The sequence below is a fragment of the Medicago sativa genome, chromosome 8 (genome assembly GCF_051527215.1).
Source record: "Medicago sativa cultivar Bolivia chromosome 8, Bolivia_mono, whole genome shotgun sequence".
In the NCBI taxonomy this organism is placed as follows: Eukaryota; Viridiplantae; Streptophyta; class Magnoliopsida; order Fabales; family Fabaceae; genus Medicago; species Medicago sativa.
In genome coordinates this window covers 6492052-6513193 of record NC_140756.1, presented here as the reverse complement: position 1 = coordinate 6513193, position 21142 = coordinate 6492052, and the positions used below count along the sequence as shown (strand labels likewise).

At 31.9% G+C, this 21142-nt stretch overlaps 1 protein-coding gene across 1 annotated transcript; it reads right to left on the bottom strand.

The window, feature by feature from the left end:
• Positions 1 to 6055: 6055 nt before the first annotated feature.
• LOC146896480 (uncharacterized) lies at positions 6056 to 17511 on the bottom strand. The gene is made up of 14 exons (XM_085731347.1): positions 17453 to 17511; positions 17026 to 17326; positions 16126 to 16203; positions 15844 to 16001; positions 14406 to 14469; positions 12581 to 12648; positions 11824 to 12070; positions 11505 to 11639; positions 10951 to 11057; positions 10822 to 10875; positions 10634 to 10717; positions 9866 to 10029; positions 9273 to 9419; positions 6056 to 6362 (listed from the first exon to the last, which is right to left on the bottom strand). Exons 2-13 carry the CDS (start codon positions 17306 to 17308, stop codon positions 9275 to 9277), a joined length of 1587 nt encoding a protein of 528 aa, XP_085587473.1. The 5' UTR covers positions 17309 to 17326; positions 17453 to 17511; the 3' UTR covers positions 6056 to 6362; positions 9273 to 9274.
• Positions 17512 to 21142: the final 3631 nt, after the last annotated feature.

The window sequence follows — 21142 nt, the reverse complement described above, 5'->3', positions numbered from 1 at the left end:
CCAAGATCTTCATACTCATTCTCCACCAATTCAAGAACATCTTGTGCTCCAAAGAGTGACTTCATCAGTGCACTCCATCTTTCTCAATTGTTTCCCTCCAGAGTCAATAGATTTGATGGAACAAAACCTCCATTGGTACCCATGGTTGCTATGCAAGAAACTTCTGAATTTTCACACACTTCACTCGTGTTTCCCAGAAAATCACCCTTCAAAAGTTCACTTGTGTTTCTCTGAATATGAACTCAAGGATCTAGATGCCAATTATTAGCGAAGCACTTGTTTCTTGCTTTGCAAGCAATCACAGTTTTGAGAGATTAACGGAGGAAGAAGAAGATGAAAGAGGTAAGAGGTTGTTAGGGAGAGAGAATAGAGTATTGGAAAGTTGTTATGTTCATTGATTGATGAATAGAGAAGTTACAAAGTATTTATTATATACATGACATAGAGTGCAAATATCTTGTAACTAACTAACAAACTTATTCAAATTGTAAATCTAAACACACTTAACTCTACTAAACATGATTATGAATTAATAACAAACTAATATTTATAACAAGTTAGTCATTTGAATTTGTTTGTTATAACATTTAAGTCATAAAATATCTGCAACATTACTATATTTCATTAAACTCAGTTAAAATGGGTTAACATGGACGTCTAATGAGGAGTCATCTTGAACCTTCAATTATTTGTTCTTGTCATACAATGTTATTGTTTAATAATGGTGTCTGCAGTTAAGTATAGGTTGTTCTACATAGTTTGTTAGTGTAATGTAGTATTGATGTGTAATTTGAGGTCCGGGGTTGAAACTCCTACCCATGTAAAATAACACTTAAGTAGTTACGGAAGACCCACGGTTACTTCCCTACCACGTCATTCCGAAGAAATTTGGTTACAATAAACTTCGATTTACTCAAAATTCATTACTTTATTTATCCAGGGCCGGCCCATAGCCCGTCGAGGCTGGGCTATGACACCGGGCCTCGATTTTTTTGGGGCCCAAAACATATATTTTTTTTTATATGTAAGGCACTTAATTAATATTTATATAGCGTTAATGCGCAAATATTTCAAATAGATCACAGTGCTTCAGTGGCGCGCCCGCCTTTGAATGAGTGTTTGGGAGTGGGTTCGATTCCCACTAGAGTACTTTTTATCAATAATTTTTATTTTAGTGCCTTATTTAGTCTTTTGGGGCCCAAAATTTAATATTTCTTTTTCCATCCTTAAAAACTAAAACAGGGCCAACAAATTTGTTAAGACGGCCCTGTATTTATCATGTCTCAACATTTCAGTATTACCAGCACAAAATCTACGAGTAATTTCACTTTGTACAGTATAATCCTTACTTATCTAAACCTTTGCACTACATCTTCAATTGTAGTGACCAGAATAAAATATTTGGCAATGTCTTCTTATTTATTTTCCCTTATCCTCTCTCTCTCACTCTCCCTCTCTAACGACATATGCAAAGAAGAATATATAGTATATTTTATTTTTCAATTTATTCTATAGGGTATATTTTAGGATTTTGATTTTTGGATAAAATATGTTATGTGTAAAACATATCTTACAAAATAAAACCCCACAATACCCTTAAAACAAATTCGAAAAAATATGTTTTGATGTTCTTCTCGTATGTCACTATTGTGAAAGGAAGGATTATGGGAGAGAGTTGAGAATGTGTCATCAGATGATTTATTCTTATAGATACACAGAAGATGTGGCAAATATTTTGATGAGTAAGAAAATTATTGTTCAAAGTAAAATTATTCATAAATTTTTTGATGATGATGATGAAACATTCAAAAATGACATTGGGAAGTAATGGGTCATGAGGAAATTGAAAAAGTGCATTGTAGCAAAACTTTCAGGGGATAACATGATGAAAAAATAGCCATGGATCATCCATAATTACTTGAATGTTATTCTTAAGGATGGGTAGTATTTTAGAACCATGAAACTAACCTAAATCTCAATACCACATTATAATGAGAAAGAGCTCTTTAAGAGTCTCACATTGGAACTAATATGATATGATACACACAAGTGTTTATAAGTGTCACAGTTCTTATCTTACAACAAGTCAGTGTTATGATGATGTGTAAGGCACAACTTGCAAAATGTGAAAATCGGTCGCTTTGTTGCTAACTAAAACAATATACAAGGATGAAGCTTGTTGTCTTTTTATTTAGGCTATGTTTGGTAAAAATAGCGGATAGCTTATAAGCTAGCTGATAGCTGATAGCTTATAGCTTATAGCTGATAGCTGATAGCTGATGACTTATAACTTATAAGCTAATTGAAGTGTTTGGTAAAATTAGCGGTTCAATAGCTGATAAATGTAAAATGACATAAAAGGACATTTTTAATTCATAACAAATTTATTCACTAAAAGGACATTCTTATTAAATAATTTTATTAACTAAAATTTTATTTCATATTCATTTTTAATTTAATATTTTTTTAATTGATGGATGGTCAAAGGCCAATCATTTTAATATTTCTACTACACAAAAAAATTAAACGTTATTATAAAATTTACTCAACTAATATAATAGGAAACTTTTTTTTTAAAGAAGAATCGTAACTTTCATATCTCTTCCTATAAAACATACAATCTAATTTATTTTAGATTATAAATAATAATAAATAAGAAAAAAAATAAAGGCTATCGAATAAAGAAAAGAAATTATGTAACAAAAAAAAAACTGAAACATTGATGGTTAGTGGCCGGTACCCAATGAGAAATTGAAAATAAAAATACTCAGCTGCCAAGTATTTAAACGTTACTCTCTCGGATATATAAAAAAAATAGAGGGTAAAAGTGGATTTTAATTAAAATATTAAGGGTAAAAATGTAATAAAAGATGATAAGCTATAAGCTCAAACGCTACTTGAAGTAGCTTCTGAAAAATAGCTTATAAGCTCGTGGAAATTCGTGAAATAAGCTATAAGCTCGTGGTAAAAGATTGTTACCAAACAGAGCTTTTTTTGTCAAACGAGCTTATAAGCTATAAGCTATAAGCTATAAGCTCATTTGGTGGGCTTACCAAACAGAGCCTAAGATCATTTGAGATTCCATAGTCAAAGTGTATAATCCATATCCAGTAAATGTGATACCTCACAAGTTCTTATCATGCTTTAAGAAAGAAAAAAATGTTGTATAAATTGCTACGAAGACCTGCAAAACAAAAACAGTGAGATGATCTGAGACGTGCTGAACGCACTGTCCTCAAGGATTTTCTGCGTGCAGAACGCTAACCCCCCAGGATTTAACAGACCCTTTCCGAAAAAACCGAGGATTCAGAACTAGCAAGAGATATTGGGTGTGTTTGGTAAAAACAAGCTATAAGCTAGCTGATAGCTGATAAGCTAGCTGATAGCTGAAAAGCTAGCTGGAAGCTGATGGCTGATAGCTGATAGCTTATAGCTGAAAAGTTAGCTTATTAAAATAAAAAATGTTTGGTAAAACTAGCTGTTCAAGTGGTTGATAAATATAAAATGGCTTAAAAGGACAATCTTTTTTTATAAATCATATATACAATTTTTATTAATTAATGTATTTCTTTTTAAATGTTTAAATTTATTTCAAAATATTTTCATCTCCCAAATGATAAATGTATTTATGAATTCAATTGACATTTTTTATTTAACAAAACTTTCTTTTAATGAATTTTACTCAACTAAACTTTCTTCACTGTTTTGTAAATTTTATATAAATTTATTATTGAATTAAGAGTATGTAAAAAAGAGACTGGACAAGAGAATTTGAAAAAGATTGTGGGTAGTTTTTTTTAAACGTGGGCAATTGAATAAGAATGTGGGTAATTTTTTTAATTAAAATTAAATTAAACTATATTAATAAAAGGTTAAAATTGGAAGAAAATATAAAAAGCTACTAGCTATAAGCTCAAAAGCTACTTGAAATGGCTTTTCAAAAAACGCTATAAGCTCATGAGAAAAGCTTGTTACCAAACACATCACATTTTCATCCAACAAGCTTATAAGCTAATCCAAGAAGCTATAAGCTAGCTTTTTTGTGTTACCAAACACAGCCATTATGTGACAGGAAGTGTCACCCAGAAAGAATTGAAAGTGTGAGTAAGTTATTGGTGAGGTTTTTGTTATTTTTCATATCGTACATGTGCTCCTCAAAACAATATATAGGCTATTTTTAAAATAACCGTTGAGCACATAATAAAAACATGGGAGAATACACGTACTTAGTTTTTTCTTCTTTGAAAACCAAGTCTTGGCATAAATATAGGGATATTTTAAAAGCTAGTTTAATGAACACTTGTGAAAGAGTCAACAGTTGCTAAAATCATGCCAAATTATTCTTAAGAAGGACAGCTAAATAAAAACATGTATTTGCTTTGATGACTCATAGAGAGATTAAAGGAATGAGTTGTTTAGTATATATATAAAATCGGTCAAAGCAAAAACATCAATAATAATTTTAGTAACAATAAAATTTCACAATTAATTTATGATTTTCAACTAAAATTATTTTTCACTTATTCTAAGTAATATTTATATATGAAGAACTTTTGAAATATAATCAATATTTACAACAATCCCCCACATATTTCAAAAGTTTAAAAGAAAATTATTTAAAGACTTTCTGGTTAACACGTGGATATGATGCATCAAACTGGTGTAGCAAGCTATATGAACCAGTCCTAGAATGGTAAACTTAACACACAGTGAATTTGGTGTAGCAAGCTATATGAACCAAAGACACTTGTGTATGTTAGAGGTCTATCACCCGCATCACACCCCCACAATTCTTGCTGTTGGCGCTGTGGTGCGCAAATAGGCCGTGCGCGTGCCTGGATTTTTTCATGAGTGCTCTAGAGATTTCGCCATTATCTCATACAAGCGGCCCCACTTGACACTAACATAGGTGGTCTCATCAAGTGTATGCTGCAAATCATACACCACCCATAAGGGATATGAAATTCATTAAAAGCTACATATACTTATCCTCTCTATAATGCAGTGTCTAGCACTTCTCACTCACACCATAGGAAAGAGACAAAAGCAACTGTCATGTACTTTTAGGTCATTTTATATTTATAACAGCTAATTTTACCAAACACATTATTTTAATAAGCGAGCTTTTCAGCTATAAGCTATCAGCTATCAGCTAGCTTATGGCTTCTTTTTACCAAACAGAGCCTTAATGTGTATGGAAAAAATTCAGTTGAGAGGACAAAACTCATCTTGTGTACCCCACAAGTTCTCCGACAAAGATTAATCAATACGTAGCGATAGTAAAAACTTCATACCAATATCATGGTAATCCAAATAAAAAATTACGTATTGAAAATTTTTATCAGGACCAAAACGTATCACCTTTTGTAAAACAAAATTTGTCATATTTATAAGGACTAAATACATGTTAACCCTAATTTTTTTATGACGGTCGTTCAAATAAAGATTAAATTGTCACAATTTTTTCTTAAGTAATAAAAATTATTTTTACTTTTTCAGAAACTAAATAGAGTCTCATAGTTTTCATAATTCAATACAATTTGATAGTAATAATTACAGTTATGTTTGGAAGAAAAAATTAAAAATATTTTTTTTTAGCAAAGAAAAAAAAATTAAAAATATAAATCTAGTAATTTGAAATAACTTATATTGGGGACACTTTCTTTTTTTCCTCAAATAATGCTTATAGAGCGTAAAAAAAATGCTTAATTTTTATGTCAAAGGTTATTTCATTAATTTAAAATTCGACAATAAATCAAATGTCAACACTCGAAAAACACAAAATCGATAAAGAATGTTTATAATTAAGGATAGAATGAGTACCTGCGTTACTTTTATTTTCATCAAAATAATACAATGTTCACAATTGTATTATAAAATATTTACATCTACACTTTGGTTAAATAATGCAATATTTTTTCCAATTGTTTTTTATCTAAATTTCCAACGTAAACTTTCATAATTAATGCAAAACTTTTTTAAGTGTCGGTCTATAAGCATTTCTAAGACACCAACTACATTTCGACCTTTAATTGAAAGTTTTAATAACTAAAAATTGAACGACGCCCATAAAATCTACTAAAAATTGAATAGGGAAAAAAATAAACTGACATGAACTAGGGAACATAAAACATCCCAGTAACAAAGGCAAATAAGAAAAGCCAAAAACATGAAGAACTACTAAGACCTATATAGAAAATGTCAGGGTCAGTCAACATATGGTATGCTACAAATGAATCATTCAGACAATTCGCTTGCTGCTATAATGCGAAAGTAGTTTTGTACATGAAGGATGAAGTTTGAGGTGTGCGAAGACAGCTACGGTGTTGAACTGCATACATTTTAGCTTCAGTTTATTTGAACTGCATAAAACAAATCAATAACCAAAACAAGTTATTCTGAGTAAATAAATAAGAATCATAATGGTGATCAAGTGTTAACCAAATAATAAAATTAAGGTGCACACTCATAGGATGATGTTTAATCGAAATTAGGGACATGGAATAGTGCTATAGGAAGACAATTGCAACGATCTGCTATAGAATAGAATGGTAGACAGCAAAGATAGAAAACTCCCCAAATTCAGGGATTCCTGCAGCAATATCCATTCCAGTTTTGGGTTTGCTAATACATACATAGACACATATACACACGCGGGCGCACACAGGCAATCCTCAACCTTGAACTAGCTTTTGGAGTTGAGTTTGGCCTAAAGAACAATTTCTAAATGACATCAGCCTCTCATAGATATGTTATGTAAGTTGAGATCTCTATTATGCCACCCACATTTTCCAGGCTCTAGATGTCCGATTATGAGCGTGATGGGGTGTGCTGAGATCCTACATTGAATGCTGTAGATATGGCCGAAGTATTTCATATAAGGGTTCGACAATTCTCACATCTTGAGCTAGGTTTTCGGGTTGTGTTAGGCCTAAAGCCCAAATTCTGAGTAATAAGAACAAGTTCATAACATATACACATACACACACAGAAAACAGAGTCTTGAAGTAGGGACAGATATGACAACCAAGGAGGGCTTCAAATTCAAGGAACATGGAAGCCTTACACTACACCAATTTTGCCTCATTGTCATCTGTACTCTGATATCAATGTTAATTACCATATAAAGTTATGGATGGGTGGAGCTAGTTCAGCATAAACGAACAATAAAATATTGGGTTAATATGTTTTTACCCCCCTATAATATAGGCGAGTTCCGGTTTTCCCCCCTGTAAAAAAGATTCTTTCGATTCCAACCCTGTAATATAAAGATTCCGTCGAAAACCCCCCTGAGCACATTTGAGACCCCCCAGCTGATGACGTGGCGTGACGTGGCGCGCTGAGTCACCCTTGTCTGCTGACGTGGCTTGCTGACTGTATAATTAATTTTATTTTTTATTTTTTTTATAGGGTACACGTGGCATTTGTAAATTTTTTTATGTCTTTACCCCCCTGTAATTTAGGCGAGTTCCAGTTTTACCCCCTGTAAAAATTTTAAAAATAAAAAATAAAATCTGGAAAATTTAAAAAAATAATTATTTTTTTAAAAAATTCTGGAAAATTGATATAAATTGAAAATAATGAAAAAATTCCAAAAAAATTTAAAAAATTAATAAAATGAAAAAATAGATTTTTTTGAAATTTTAAAAATTATAAAAAAGTTCGGATTTTTTTTGAAATTTAGAAGATATTTAAAAATACTGGAATTTAATTTTCAAAATAAAAAAGTTTAGATTTTTTTGCGAAGCTCAAAAGACATTGGAAGAGCAACTTGAGGTACTCACTTTTTAAATTTTAATGTCTCTTAAATAAGACACTTTTTAATTTTTTTTTTAAGTAAAAAGAAAAATACATTAAAAAAAAAAGAGAGAGATACAGAGACTGGGGGACATAAAACCTAACCCAAGTAAAACCCAAAACGGGCATACATCATTATAAATCAGACCAAGCGAAACAGTCCTAAAATATCCTAACAAAAATTCACTAATCATGAGCATAACATAGCGAACCCGCGTACGGGAACGAAACCAAATTACAAAAAAAAAATATGAACAGTGAACATTTGTCAAAAACAATTAGGATTTAATTTTAGCGAATGGATTGACTGCCAACACAATAACAAACCCAAGTGCCAACAACTCCCTGCTCAAGCAGCAAGCATAAAGCTCTTTCGAGCTCGATGAACCTGAGTGTAAGCGGACACTTTTTAAAATTTTACACGCACTAATAATTTTTTTTACAAAAATATTCCTATGTAATTCAAGCTTCTCAGATTTTTTTTCTAAATTTTTAATTAAACTAAAATCAATTTTTTTCTTCAGATTATAAGATTTTTTAAATTTAATTTTCATATTGTAATTGGATTTTAAAAAAATATATATCCAGATTTTTAAAATTTAAAATATTTTCCAGTTTTTTTATTTCGCAAAAAAATCTAAACTTTTTTATTTTGAAAATTAAATTTCAGTATTTTTAAATATCTTCTAAATTTCAAAAAAAATCCGAACTTTTTTACAATTTTTTAAATTTCAAAAAAAAAATCTAGATGTCTTTTCTGCTTTTTTATTTTATTTTTCGAAAAAAATAATCTGATTTTTTGTTATTTTTAAAATTTAAAATAAAATCAATCTTTTATTTTTTGAAAAAAAAATCTGATTTTTTGTTATTTTTAAAAGATTTTCAGTTTTTAATTTTTATTATTAAAATGATTTAATGATGAGGTATGTATATACACACATGTCATGCGAAATTTTTTTCCAGATTTTTAATTTTTTGTATTTTTTCATTATTTTCAATTTTTATTAATTTTCCAGCATTTTTTTAAAAAAATAATTATTTTTTAAAATTTTCCATTTTTTATTTTTAAAATTTTTACAGGGGGTAAAACTGGAACTCGCCTAAATTACAGGGGGTAAAGACATAAAAAAAATTACAAATGCTACGTGTACCCTATAAAAAAAATAAAAAATAAAATTAATTATACAATCAGCAAGCCACGTCAGCAGACAGGGGTGACTCAGCGCACCACGTCACGCCACGTCATCAGCTGGGGGGTCTCAAATGTGCTCAGGGGGGTTTTCGACGGAATCTTTATATTACGGGGTTGGAATCGAAAGAATCTTTTTTACAGGGGGGAAAACCGGAACTCGCCTATATTACAGGGGGGGTAAAAACGTATTAACCCTAAAATATTTTCCCACTAAGTAGGATCGAATACATGTATCAATCAATTGATGCCAACCAGTTCCTTGTAAATCAAAGATGAATAATACCTTCAAGTGTGCACCCACATAGGATCCAGAGAGAAAAGTTTCTGATTTCTTGAGCCCGAAGGAGTTCTAGGTGGTGGAGCATGTACAGTAATTGGAAGAACCCATTCAGTTTTCTCCCTTCCTTCAATCAGAAGTGGATGCTCGTACCTGTGGTTCAGAATCCATTTAAGTTTAAATGAAAAATTCCTGTAAGAACTATATTAAACACAATTTCTTGATTTGAAGAAAATTTTATGGTTTGTCTCTACGCAACAATGGAAACTAAAGATCCGTCATTTGACATGCCTTGAAGAAAATATGTGGTTCAAATTTTAAAAACCGGGGATTGGGAAGCCTGTAGTACATGTACATTAAGCATGATATGGCAAAAGATAAAGAACATAAGTATATGTATGTCACAGATGATATAGATAGTCTCAGAATGGCACGTAGAAAACAGTAATTGGATTATTGAACAAAAAATATGTAGAGTTAAGCCAGAGATGGAATATTTGTGGGCTATGAATTGTCGAATGAGTTGCTTTCATGTAAGACAAACCAAAATGCATACATGGGTGAATATGAGAGGAAGAGGTCAAGAGTGAAACCCATACTTTGTCCAATCCACGAATTTTGGAGTTGTGTAAAATTCAAAGCGGAGAACCCATTGTACAGATACATGTGGAGTGGAGAAGGTCATTGGACCATCCACGGGGACAGAGAAAAGGAAACTTGTCTGCAACAAATCTGCAACAACCTCGTGATGATCACTCTGAACCTAAAAGCACAATTGAGATCATATTTCACAGAATCAGAAGCCAACATTATATTGAAATATTTACATTCTCATAAGTTAGATAATGATCTCATTGCCTTTTCAATATTACAAAGGAAGTTTGGACATAGGCAGAAAAAACAAGACACAGTACACCACATAATGCAGATAGACACTATTAGGCGAACAATTCTTTCAAATAAATCAACAAGAGATTGGCCTTTGAATAGTCCCTAAATGTTTCTCAATCAAAACGCACCAGTAAACCACATCATCATTAATACTGAATAACACACTGTTGTGACAAGGGGCTTTTATGGCTATAGAAAATGACAAGTAGATTAGTGCGACTATTTTGAGACACTCGTTGATATATAAACAAATATAGGATGAGACATAGAAATGTTTCAAGCAAATTTGAGATAAAAAAATGGAACATGGTTTGATTAGCACAAGTGGTGGAAGGCCAAAGCAAACTTTTGGAGAATCATTACCACAGACTTTAATCTAAATTGATTTAATGAAATATTGATTTTCGATACAAACAATCAATAAAAATTCAAAATCAGCTTGAGCAGTGGGAGCTAAAAGGACCAGCAGCAACTACCTTTGTGATGGTCGGGGAATTCCTTCTAGAAGGATGGACAAAGCGTCTATTTATAGTTTCTGAAGTTTCCAATGTTACGGAGATCTGTAACATGATAATAATAAAAAATAAACAACGGTACGTCAATCACAATAATCTATTTGCCAGCTATTCAGTTAAATTTTCACTACTAATGAAAGTGAACTCACCTCAAGGCATCTCCTACCTCCTTGCTCATGAAGGAAAGTTAGAGTCCCACCTATCTGTAACCATAAAGTTGTCATTTTATTGATTTCTTAACTTGTGCACGTTATCCAACTATGCATAAATATATTTACCATGTCACTGAAGTAATAAGTTGAATCAGAATTTTTTGGGGAAAATTTAAGCAAAACTTGATCATCAAGTCTAATGTTATAAGACCTTCCTCTGACGAAGCCTTCTGCTGCAGAAAATGTCTGTACAAAATTAGCTAATGCAGAATCTAAAAATAAATTAAGAATAAGGCAAAATTACACTTTTAGTCCCTTAACTTAGTTCCAGGTAACAATTCGGTCCTTTATCTTTTTTTCATTTCAATTTTGTCCTTTTGGTCCATTTGCATATGGATTTTCAACCTTCAAATCTAATATTTATATGCAAACATATATGAAAGATCATAGATTTGAAGATTGGGAGGCCATAAGAAAATAAAACCATGAATTTGAAGCTTGAAAATCCATACACAAATGGACCAAAAGGACAAAACTGAAATAAAGAAAAGATAAAGGACCAAACTGTTACCTGAAATTAAGTTAAGGGATTAAAAGTGTAATTTTGCCTAAGAACAATATCAATTGGTATCCAAACCAGACTAAAAAGTTTGGAAAATGAATAAAATGTATCAATTTACATGATAAAGATTCAACGGGTCCAGCTTCCGGTGAAGAGGAGACTCCTGCATCATCTTCTGCAGAAAATTGCTTCCCGAACTTTTGTTGCTCAGTTGGGGAGACCATGGTAAATGACTTCTGAGTCGATAGGGCATCTGTTTGCTAAATGAATTACTATTTGGCAAAGTATGACTTTGGATTAAAACAAAAAGATGACTACTATTGAACAGACTCTAATGAAATAACTTGACACATGTTTCAGAACTAAGTTCCTACAAGAAAAATGAGTAGTTTTATAAATAAACACACATATATCATAGGCATAGTTTTTTAACTTACCAGCACCAGTGTCAGATAATACTTCAGCAACGGACAGCCGGGGAAGTGCTATATTTGAAGATAAACTTGTACGGTGACCTTCTAACCTGTTCAATGATCTTGCAGAAGAAGATCGCAATGATAGAGAACTTCCAAAGCCTCTGACCATATTTTCTTTCATGGGATTATAAGAAGAAACAGATGAGATATCATCCCTTGAGCTGTCATAACCATCCTCGACACCATCATAAATATCATTTGCTCTAACCTGTAAAGAAATTAATTATTATCTTATACATCAATAGTAAAAAAAAAATGCACAGCATGCAGTAAGTAGAAGCTACTGCCAACTGGTTATAAAAGATCTTGTTGAACAATGGCCGAAACTGCAACCAGAAATTAGAGAAACGCGCAAGTCCATAAAAGAATTTGAAATATAGCACGGTACAGTTTAACCAATAACCAGAATTGAATTCTTTCATAGAATTGGTAAAATAGTAAAGAGATTTAGATTCAAAAGGGGGAAAATGGAATATAACTAAGGATGAGATCAAATCAAACAAAACAGGGAAAAGAATAAAAATATCACAACACAAGTAGAAACAAAAGAAATTAGCCGCTCCAAATGCGAAGCTTAGTTTACTAAATAAAAGGAATTGAAAGTTTTATAATGAAAAACAAATAACAGGCATTCTTAAAACAATAGGTGGCAAACAAATTTAGGCTAAACCACAGATAAGTTTAGTTTACCGAATAAAAAATATCAGCAATAGCATACCCAATCAGCATCTCCATCCATCTCTTTCCAAAATAAATCCAGTTGTACAGTAGTTAAGGGAACAATATCTGAAAATATAAACACATGGTTATATTACTACAAGGTTAAATGCAGATTAGGATGCCTAACACTTTCAAGCCACGTCACATAAAAAATGTATAGGTGCAAAAAAACAACAAACTTATTATTGATGATATCTGATTATCTGCAATCGATTTTTATAAACAATGAACAAATTATCCAATAATATTGGGCACCACCAAAGTTTGTCAAGTCCCGCATCTCCTAGAAACATTACCTAAATAGAGCTTAAAAAGCATGGACAATGCACGCCTTACAAGCTGGTTTTGTGGAGTTTGTTAGACCCAAAATCTAATATGATACAAGAGTATATCTATATCCTATATCTGTACCCCTTGTTCACACACAAGGCCAATAGCCCTGCGTGCGACAGGTGTACTGGAGAAAAACCCAAGTCCCACTTGTCTAAAGATAAAAATAGAGCTTGTAAAACTTTGGCAATGCTTACCTTACAAGTCAATTTTGTGGGGATGATTTAGGCCCAAATTAAAAGCTTGCTACGCAAATCTTATTTTTTCCTTGCCGAAAACTGTAAGGTTGATTTTGAAAAAATGCCGATGCTACCATATCATCATGTGTGATAACATGATACAAAAAATATTTATAACTATAATGGTTTTAAATAATGTCTTCTAAAGTTTTCACGGGTCCATCTTAATGGGACTAATGTGTACTGACCATTTGATCCTCTTTTTCGCTGGTTTGATAGCACAGCCATGTAGCCACCAAAATAATTTCTTTAGACACCGAATTCCCAAGAATCAATTCCCCTTTATTCTTAAACACAACAAGCCTATCAACTAATTATAATGGTTATAAATAATGTCTTCTTAGGTTTTCACGTGTCCATCTAAATGGGACTAATGTGTACTGACCATTTGATCCACTTTTTTCGCTAGTTTGATAGCACAGCCATGTGGCACCAAAACAATGACTTCACACACCGAATTCCCAAGAGTCGATTCCCCTTTATTATTCTTAAACACAATAAGCCTCCCAACTAACAAGAAATGTCTCCCCCACACCATATCAAAGAAAGTCCTGTATAATTTTTTTAATCTTTCCAAGAGTCCATCAGTCTTATGTACTATAAACCCAGAAATCAAACATGTTATCTAGGTCCTCTTATAGTATCATTGCATATTCCTTATTCGTATCCAATCAACTTTTACATTAAAGCTACAACAGGTCTTACAAACTAGAAAAACTTAAAACTATTTTTCTTTATCAATTTAGTCAACTTTTCGTTTCAAGTTTTAACTATACAAGAAAACAAAAAAATTGAACAAATGATTAACCAATTGCAGGCAAGTACACGTGGCAATGAAGGAGTAGGCTATCCAATGGCTTTGTGACAAATACTACATATGAAACCATAACGGGCAGCAACAAAAAAAATTATAATATAAGGCTAAACAACAGCAAACAATAACTAAAATGCCTACGAGGAAATATAAATCCGTCACGTAAGCATCTAGCAGAAACCATATTTGTTCAGTGTTACCATTCAAAAATCATGATAAACCTTTTACATCAAATGGATTGATTTTTTCTTTTGCTAATACAAAGCACTCATAGTTAAAAGTTATACAGAAGAACATCCTTAAACCGAATCCTTTATAAAATTGATTAATACTATGCCTAACAGGAAAAATCAAGTACGTTTCTAGAGTGAAGTCAGAATATCTCTTAATAGGTTTACAGAAGAACTAAAAGTAAAATGAAAGTCATCAACCAAACTAACCATCATCCAGTGGAAAACCACTGCTTTTCTGGTTTACCCATATTTGTAATGGAATCCGAACTTCCTGCAGAATTAAAAGTTAAAAGTTATAAATCGGAAAATAGGCATATTAAAACTTATTACAAGACTTGGAGTAAAATTACAACTATTAATAGATGTAACCTTTACTGAACATTAAAAACAAAGACTATAAATTATACCGCTGAGCAATTAAGAAGGGGGGAAATGAAAATATCCTAATCCCACGACTAAGCATTCTTTCCAAATTCTCCCTTTCTCGTATCCCATTCTTACTCCTTCCGTCCCTAATTATAAGCACCTTTTGAAAAAAAAAATTCTTGTCCGTAAGTATAAGCTCTTATACAACTTATTAGGTGCATTTATTATTTTTTGTCAAACATAACACTAGTTAATACTACTAACTTATCTTGGAATAAGAAGAGTCGAATTATTTACACATATAAACTTTTCTTAATATATGTGAAATTGGTCAAAGGGGCTTATACTAAGGGATGGAGGAACTAATTGATAAGCACCTTCTCTGAAAGCTCTCTATATCCACTAATATACACAACTACCAGCCCTTATACCCCCCTCAACATGATTTTCTCCTCTTGCTAGAATAACCTTTCCAGAATCCAGATACAGTGGCCCATAACTCAAAGGATCAAAAGTTAGGCCCATTTCTTTCCCTTAACCACTGATATCTCTATCAATAAGCCATATTACAAGAGTGAGACCTTGCAAAACTATATGAAAGGGCCCTTAAGCTCCTGCCCTCCTTTCCACTTTTCAGTCATCTTGTTCCCAATAAAACAGAAACAAACAATTAAAAATGTTAATCGTCTCTGAACAATTTGTTTCACACAACTTAAATGCATATTGAGGTTCATATGTTTTCCATGAAATCTCGTAAAATAATGTAGACCATCCATAGAAAACCAGAAGTTTTAACTACCCTTTCTCAACTATTAGCTCTTTAATAAGGTTTAAAATATCATTTAAAAAATAAAAAATGCATAGCACATTTTTAGACAAGACCAAAAAGATCTTTTCTAGCACTCCTAAAAGCTTATATTGTTAGGTAAATGCAAATGAATGATCTTTTCTATCATTCCTCTAACGCTCCTCCCCACGCAACAACCCGTTGGCTTGAAGCATAGATAATGCACAGTCCATCTAACTTATGGCGTAACTCCACTTTTGGTTAAATTAAAAGGTTGGGGATGGCAAGGATTGAACTACAGACCACACAATGATAGAAGCTTTGATACTATATTACTATGTGATGAAGACATGAACCAACTCTCCTAAAAGTTTAAGCTGAGCTAAAGGCACATGGTGGTGTTCATATGATATCTCCAGAAAATTCAGCATAAAAATAACGATACAAAATATATACTGCAGTATAATCGTAGCAAGTCATTGCAAAACCAACCAAATCAGTAACATCGTTTGTTGGCTCTGTGCGAGATTGCCCATTTTCCAGAATTAGCCACCCTCCAGTTATTGCACTTCTAACATAGTACAAATAGCGAATGTTTGAACCCTTGTACGATGGTGGAATAATGCTAGGCAACATTGTTCGCACAACATCTGCAATTAAAATTCAAATACAATCTTGTGAGTTATCAAAAAGCAAGTAAAGTAGCAACTAGCAAAAATTTCATGTTGTCTTTTGTTTTAGAGCATAAATCATTTAGTGTAGAACTTGGCATACATGATTTGCTTGCGCCGGCATTAATAATCTGGTTTGCTACTAAGATTGGTGTTGAGGAGTCTACAAAAACATGTTCACCTGAAACAAAAATGCAAAATTCAACAATACAGTAATGAAACTAAAAATCATCACCAGTGCTTTCAAAATTAAAGCAAAAGAATCACCACCCAAATAACTACTACATCCGTCCCCAAACATAGGACTCTTGAAGATTTTTTCTTGTTCTTTTTTATATGACCATTTTCAAAATTTCAAATAACATTTTTTTTTTTTATGAACATACTCTTAATTATGTTAAATACTGTTCGGAAAGAACGAAGGAATCATACACTAATTATCTCTCATAAAAGGTACATTTTTGAAACAATAGAAATTGTCAATAAATTTAGTACTACTGCCAATTTTTTCAACTCTCGTGATTTAGTTAATAGGGTTCTATATTCAGGGACAAATGTAGTAAACTCTAAAAGACATTAAGACCCTGTTTCGATAAACAAATTATTTTGCAGCTTATAGCCTAACTGTTTCTATAACACAAAATGAAACTAAATCAAACTGTTTTCGCATAACCATTAACCAATAAGCTGTTTTCATAAGGTATCCTGTAGAGCTTATGGAAATGAGCTAAAAACAACTTATGAACACGTCATAAACTAGTTTCATAAGTTTTCCTAAACAACTTATGAATAATGCTAGTAGATAAGCTCAAATAAGTCAAACTAAACAGGCTCTAAATCTCTATAGCACCTCTGATGGAATACGTGTCTAGTCGGTGTCCAACACGTGTCGGTTTCAGGACACATTTGATTATATTCAAATAATTCATTTTTTAAAATTTCTACACTATCAACATATCCGTGTCAGTGTAATGATTCAAGTACAATTGTTATAGCAACCAACCTCGTCTTTGTCTTGAACCAGGCAACGGTTTCTGAGTAGCAAACCATTGAGTATCCAATTTCTCAATACCCCTAATCTCAAAACTGAGTCTTTCCATCAAAAAAGAGTACCCATTTGAAGGATTAGAGATCTGAATTGTAATAATAACTGGATCACCAGGTCTATAAACTTGTTTATCAGTTTCAAGCTTCAATGTAGGAACAATCTCTTCATTCTTTGATGAATTTTTATCCAATAAACCTGAATCTCCACCTCCGAAAAACGATAATTTTCCCTTTAACATTGCTTTTCTGTGGATTTTCTACAAAAAGCGATTAATGGGTAAGCTTAAATAAGCGATTTTGAAATGTTGTGATTAATGAATGTGAAATTGGAATGAAAAATTGGTTTGAAAGGGAAATTGAAGGAATGGAATTGAAGAATTTACCAGTGATGATTTGAGCTGTAGAGTGTTCGTTCTTCTCAAACGGATCTGATCTGAGTCGTAGAAAAAATCAACTATTAACAATTGAATGATGTAAATATTGATATTGAATGTTTCAATAAATTTTAGGATAGATGCACCGACAGTGTAAAACCATTTTTACACTGTCAATCAATTAGATTAGTGTATTTTGCCATGTCATTTTCTTAATTTTTTTTCTTACATAATTTTAAAGTATTGAACAACTTTTTACTTAAAGCAATATTTTGAGGACAACAGATAACACAAACAAAATAAAGTAAATTTACTACGATGTCATTATGAATGCAGTAGTATTAATAGTACATTCATAATGGTCATCTCGATAAATTTATAGGGAACTTAGGGGTGTTCGTGGATGGGTTTGGCCAAACCCAAAACCAAACTAATAGGGAACTCCGGTTTGGTGATGTAAAATAACCACCTGTTATACTATTAGGTGGGTTTAGGCAAACCCACTAATTTTTTGATTGGGTTGGATTGGGTAATGGGTTACCTAACTTATTTTTCTATTTTTTTAATATTAAATGACAAGTCTTCATAATTTTGTTTTAAAATAGTACTCTACTTTTTAATTTTATTAAAAAAAATGTTTAGCTTATTTTACTATAATTTTATGCATCATAGAATATCAAATAATAAACTCAATCATAAAATACTTGCAACAAATTAAAGTTGCATGACATAAAATTGCATTAGCATCAATAACCAATAAGTGCAACATATTAATTTCTAACTCTAATATGTTTTGATTTTCAATATATAGGGTACACTGTATATGTTTTGGAAATATAACTTTCTTCTACCCTATGAAAATAAAGATAAGAATTATGCTCTTTACCCAAATGGTTTTGCTCACTCTCAAAGTAAAAGTCTAAAATGCCCCTACACAACTTAACATGCGCTAGTTTAATCTGTACTTATGTTAAGTCACGTTGCGTGACTTAACATACGCTAGTGTATTCTGAACGTGACTTAACTCACGCAGCGTGAATTAAGTCACGTTGGTATAAATTTCCAAATTTTTCACGTGACTTAAGTCAAGTCAAGCTTGCTGAAGCAGGGGTAATACAACACGGTTGATTTTCTTTTCCTCATCTTCAAGAACAAAGTCATTTCAAAAAGGGGTGATACAACACTGAATCGAAAAAGCATGGTAAAAAAGAGGGATAGTACAATCCGATTTAATTCACAAAAATTAGATAATATCTCCACACAGATCACAATTCACAAGCTATTGTAATAATAAATTAATAATCCACTAAATCATCCTATTATACGATTAATTTGAAACAATGAAATCGACAACGAGATCAGATCTGAAAATGAAGTGAGATTTGCAAAAAAAGTATGCAGCTGAAATGAAAAGATCAGATCATGAAAATTCCAGCTCGGATTGTACTAAATTCACAAAAAGAGCTGAAATCGGAGACGAATCGAGAGGACTAAATTCAATCGAGAGGACTAAATTCTGGTTGTTGTTTTTCAGCAAGCGTGACTCGTGACTTAAGTCACGTGAAAAATTTGGAAATTTATACTAGCGTGAGTTAACTCACGTAACGTAAGTTAACTCACTCAGGGGCATTTTGGTCATATACTTTGGGAATGAGCAGAACTGTTTGGGTAAAGAGCAGAATTCTAAAGATAAAAAATATTAACATTATTAGGTAAGTGGGTTTTTTGGGTTTGAGTCTGGTTTTACCCGAAACCCATTTATTTTTATGGGCTAAAATATGGTTTTAGTCCCTGCAAATATGTCTCGTTTTGGTTTTAGTCCCTGGTAAAAAAAAAAAATTGTTTTTGGTCCCTGCAAAATTTTTTGTTTTTGAAAATAGTCCTTGGAGGGACTATTTTCAAAAACAAAAAATTTTGCAGGGACCTTTTTAAAAAACAAAATATTTTGCAGGGACCAAAAACTACAAAATGGGTTCAGTCATCATGTGCCACATATGCAAATCATCACAAAAATGGGGACAAGGACTATTTTAAAAAACAAAAAATTTTGCAAGGACCAAAAACAAATTTTTTTTTGCTTAAATATGTTATTTGCCCATGCAAATAGGGGTCACTTAAAATTTCATCCCTGCAATCGCTAATCCTTTTTTTTTGCCCCTGCAAAGTTTAATCAGTTAAAAATTCGTCCCTTGACCAAGTTAATGACTGCCACGTCATCAAATTAACAAAATGGCATGGGAATTGACGAAAATACCCCTGGCTTATTTTTTTTTCCTTAAAAAAAAAATTCAGTTTTTTCCCGAATTTTTTTTATGATTTTTTCCCGAAAATTTTTCTGTTTTAATTTTAACAGTTTTTTTCCGAATTTTTTTTTTACTTTTAATTATTTTTTCAGATTTTTTTAATTTAAAAAAGAATTTTCAAAATTTTGGAAAAAAAAATTAGCCCAGGGGTATTTTCGTCAATTCCCATGTCATTATGGTAATTTTGATGACGTGGCAGTCATTAACTGGGTCAAGGGACGAATTTTTAACTGATTAAACTTTGCAGGGGCAAAAAAAAAAGGATTAGCGATTGCAGGGAGGAAATTTTAAGCGACCCCTATTTGCAGGGATGAATAACATATTTAAGCCAATTTTTTTTTACTAGGGACTAAAACCAAAACGAGGCATATTTGCAGGGACTAAAACCATATTTTAGCCTATTTTTATGGGTTTTCCATTTTTAGAAACCATACCCACCCAATTACCCAATCCAACCCATTTTTTTAGGTTTTTTGGGTGGGTTTAACCGGATTTTCTGGGTCGACCCAACCCATGAACACCCCTAGGGAGACTCACATAGGAGAGAGAGGGAGAGAGAGAGAGAGAAATAAAGAGAAGAGAGATAGGAGACAGAGAGAGAAGGGACGAGGGAAAAAAAATTAGTAGAAAATAATAGTGTATTTTGGTATTTTAGATTTACACCTAGTTTAATCCAGTCTCATGTACAGTTTTTCAAATCAAAATGTAATGCAATTGTAGTTTTGGTTTGGTCTAGTCTCATACACAATTTTCCAAATCAAATGTAGTGCAATTGTACTTTTGTTGTTCATCCTTCATTTTCAAGCAAATCAAACACCCTCAAATTTGACTATATATTTTAATTAACAAGGTTAAACTTTTAGCACACTTGGTAAGAAAATTCATTTAGAAATTACTCAATAAAAATTAGAAATTAGGGTCACGTTAACAAATGTCATAAACTCACTTATTAGATAATAAAAAATAGAAATTTTGTTTTGGAAAACATAATTCTTAAAGTTTTAAAAAGTTGATTACACATTTTTCAACATAATATTTTTATATTTATTTTCCTAATCAATGTGTTATGAACACTCGTTAGCATTTTTAAAGTTATTATATTCACTTTGATCAAACTCTCATCAGAATACCCACACATTCACTTTTAAAGTCATATAAACTTAAATTATAACTCCTTAGTGGTGAAAATGATTTCATGTCAAGTAACTTTTCATCATGTATGTGGTCATCATCATATCATTAAATATATTATTTTAGACTGTATAATGTTTTTTTTAGGAAAAACAAATTTATGACTTGAGAGAGTTCATAAGTGTTAAAATTACTTGTTTTTCAATATCAAACCAAGACACTTATTAGCTTGCATTGGATTGAAAATGTAGAAATATCTCCAATT

Excerpts from the sequence above, each read along its gene's own strand:
- LOC146896480 (XM_085731347.1), bottom strand. The coding sequence starts at position 17,308 with ATGTTAAAGGGAAAATTATCGTTTTTCGGAGGTGGAGATTCAGGTTTA. Across the intron at positions 14,470-15,843 it reads CAAACGATGTTACTGATTTG|GAAGTTCGGATTCCATTACA; the intron begins GTTGGTTTTGCA and ends TTAATTCTGCAG. Across the intron at positions 9,420-9,865 it reads AAATTCGTGGATTGGACAAA|GTACGAGCATCCACTTCTGA; the intron begins GTATGGGTTTCA and ends TCTGAACCACAG.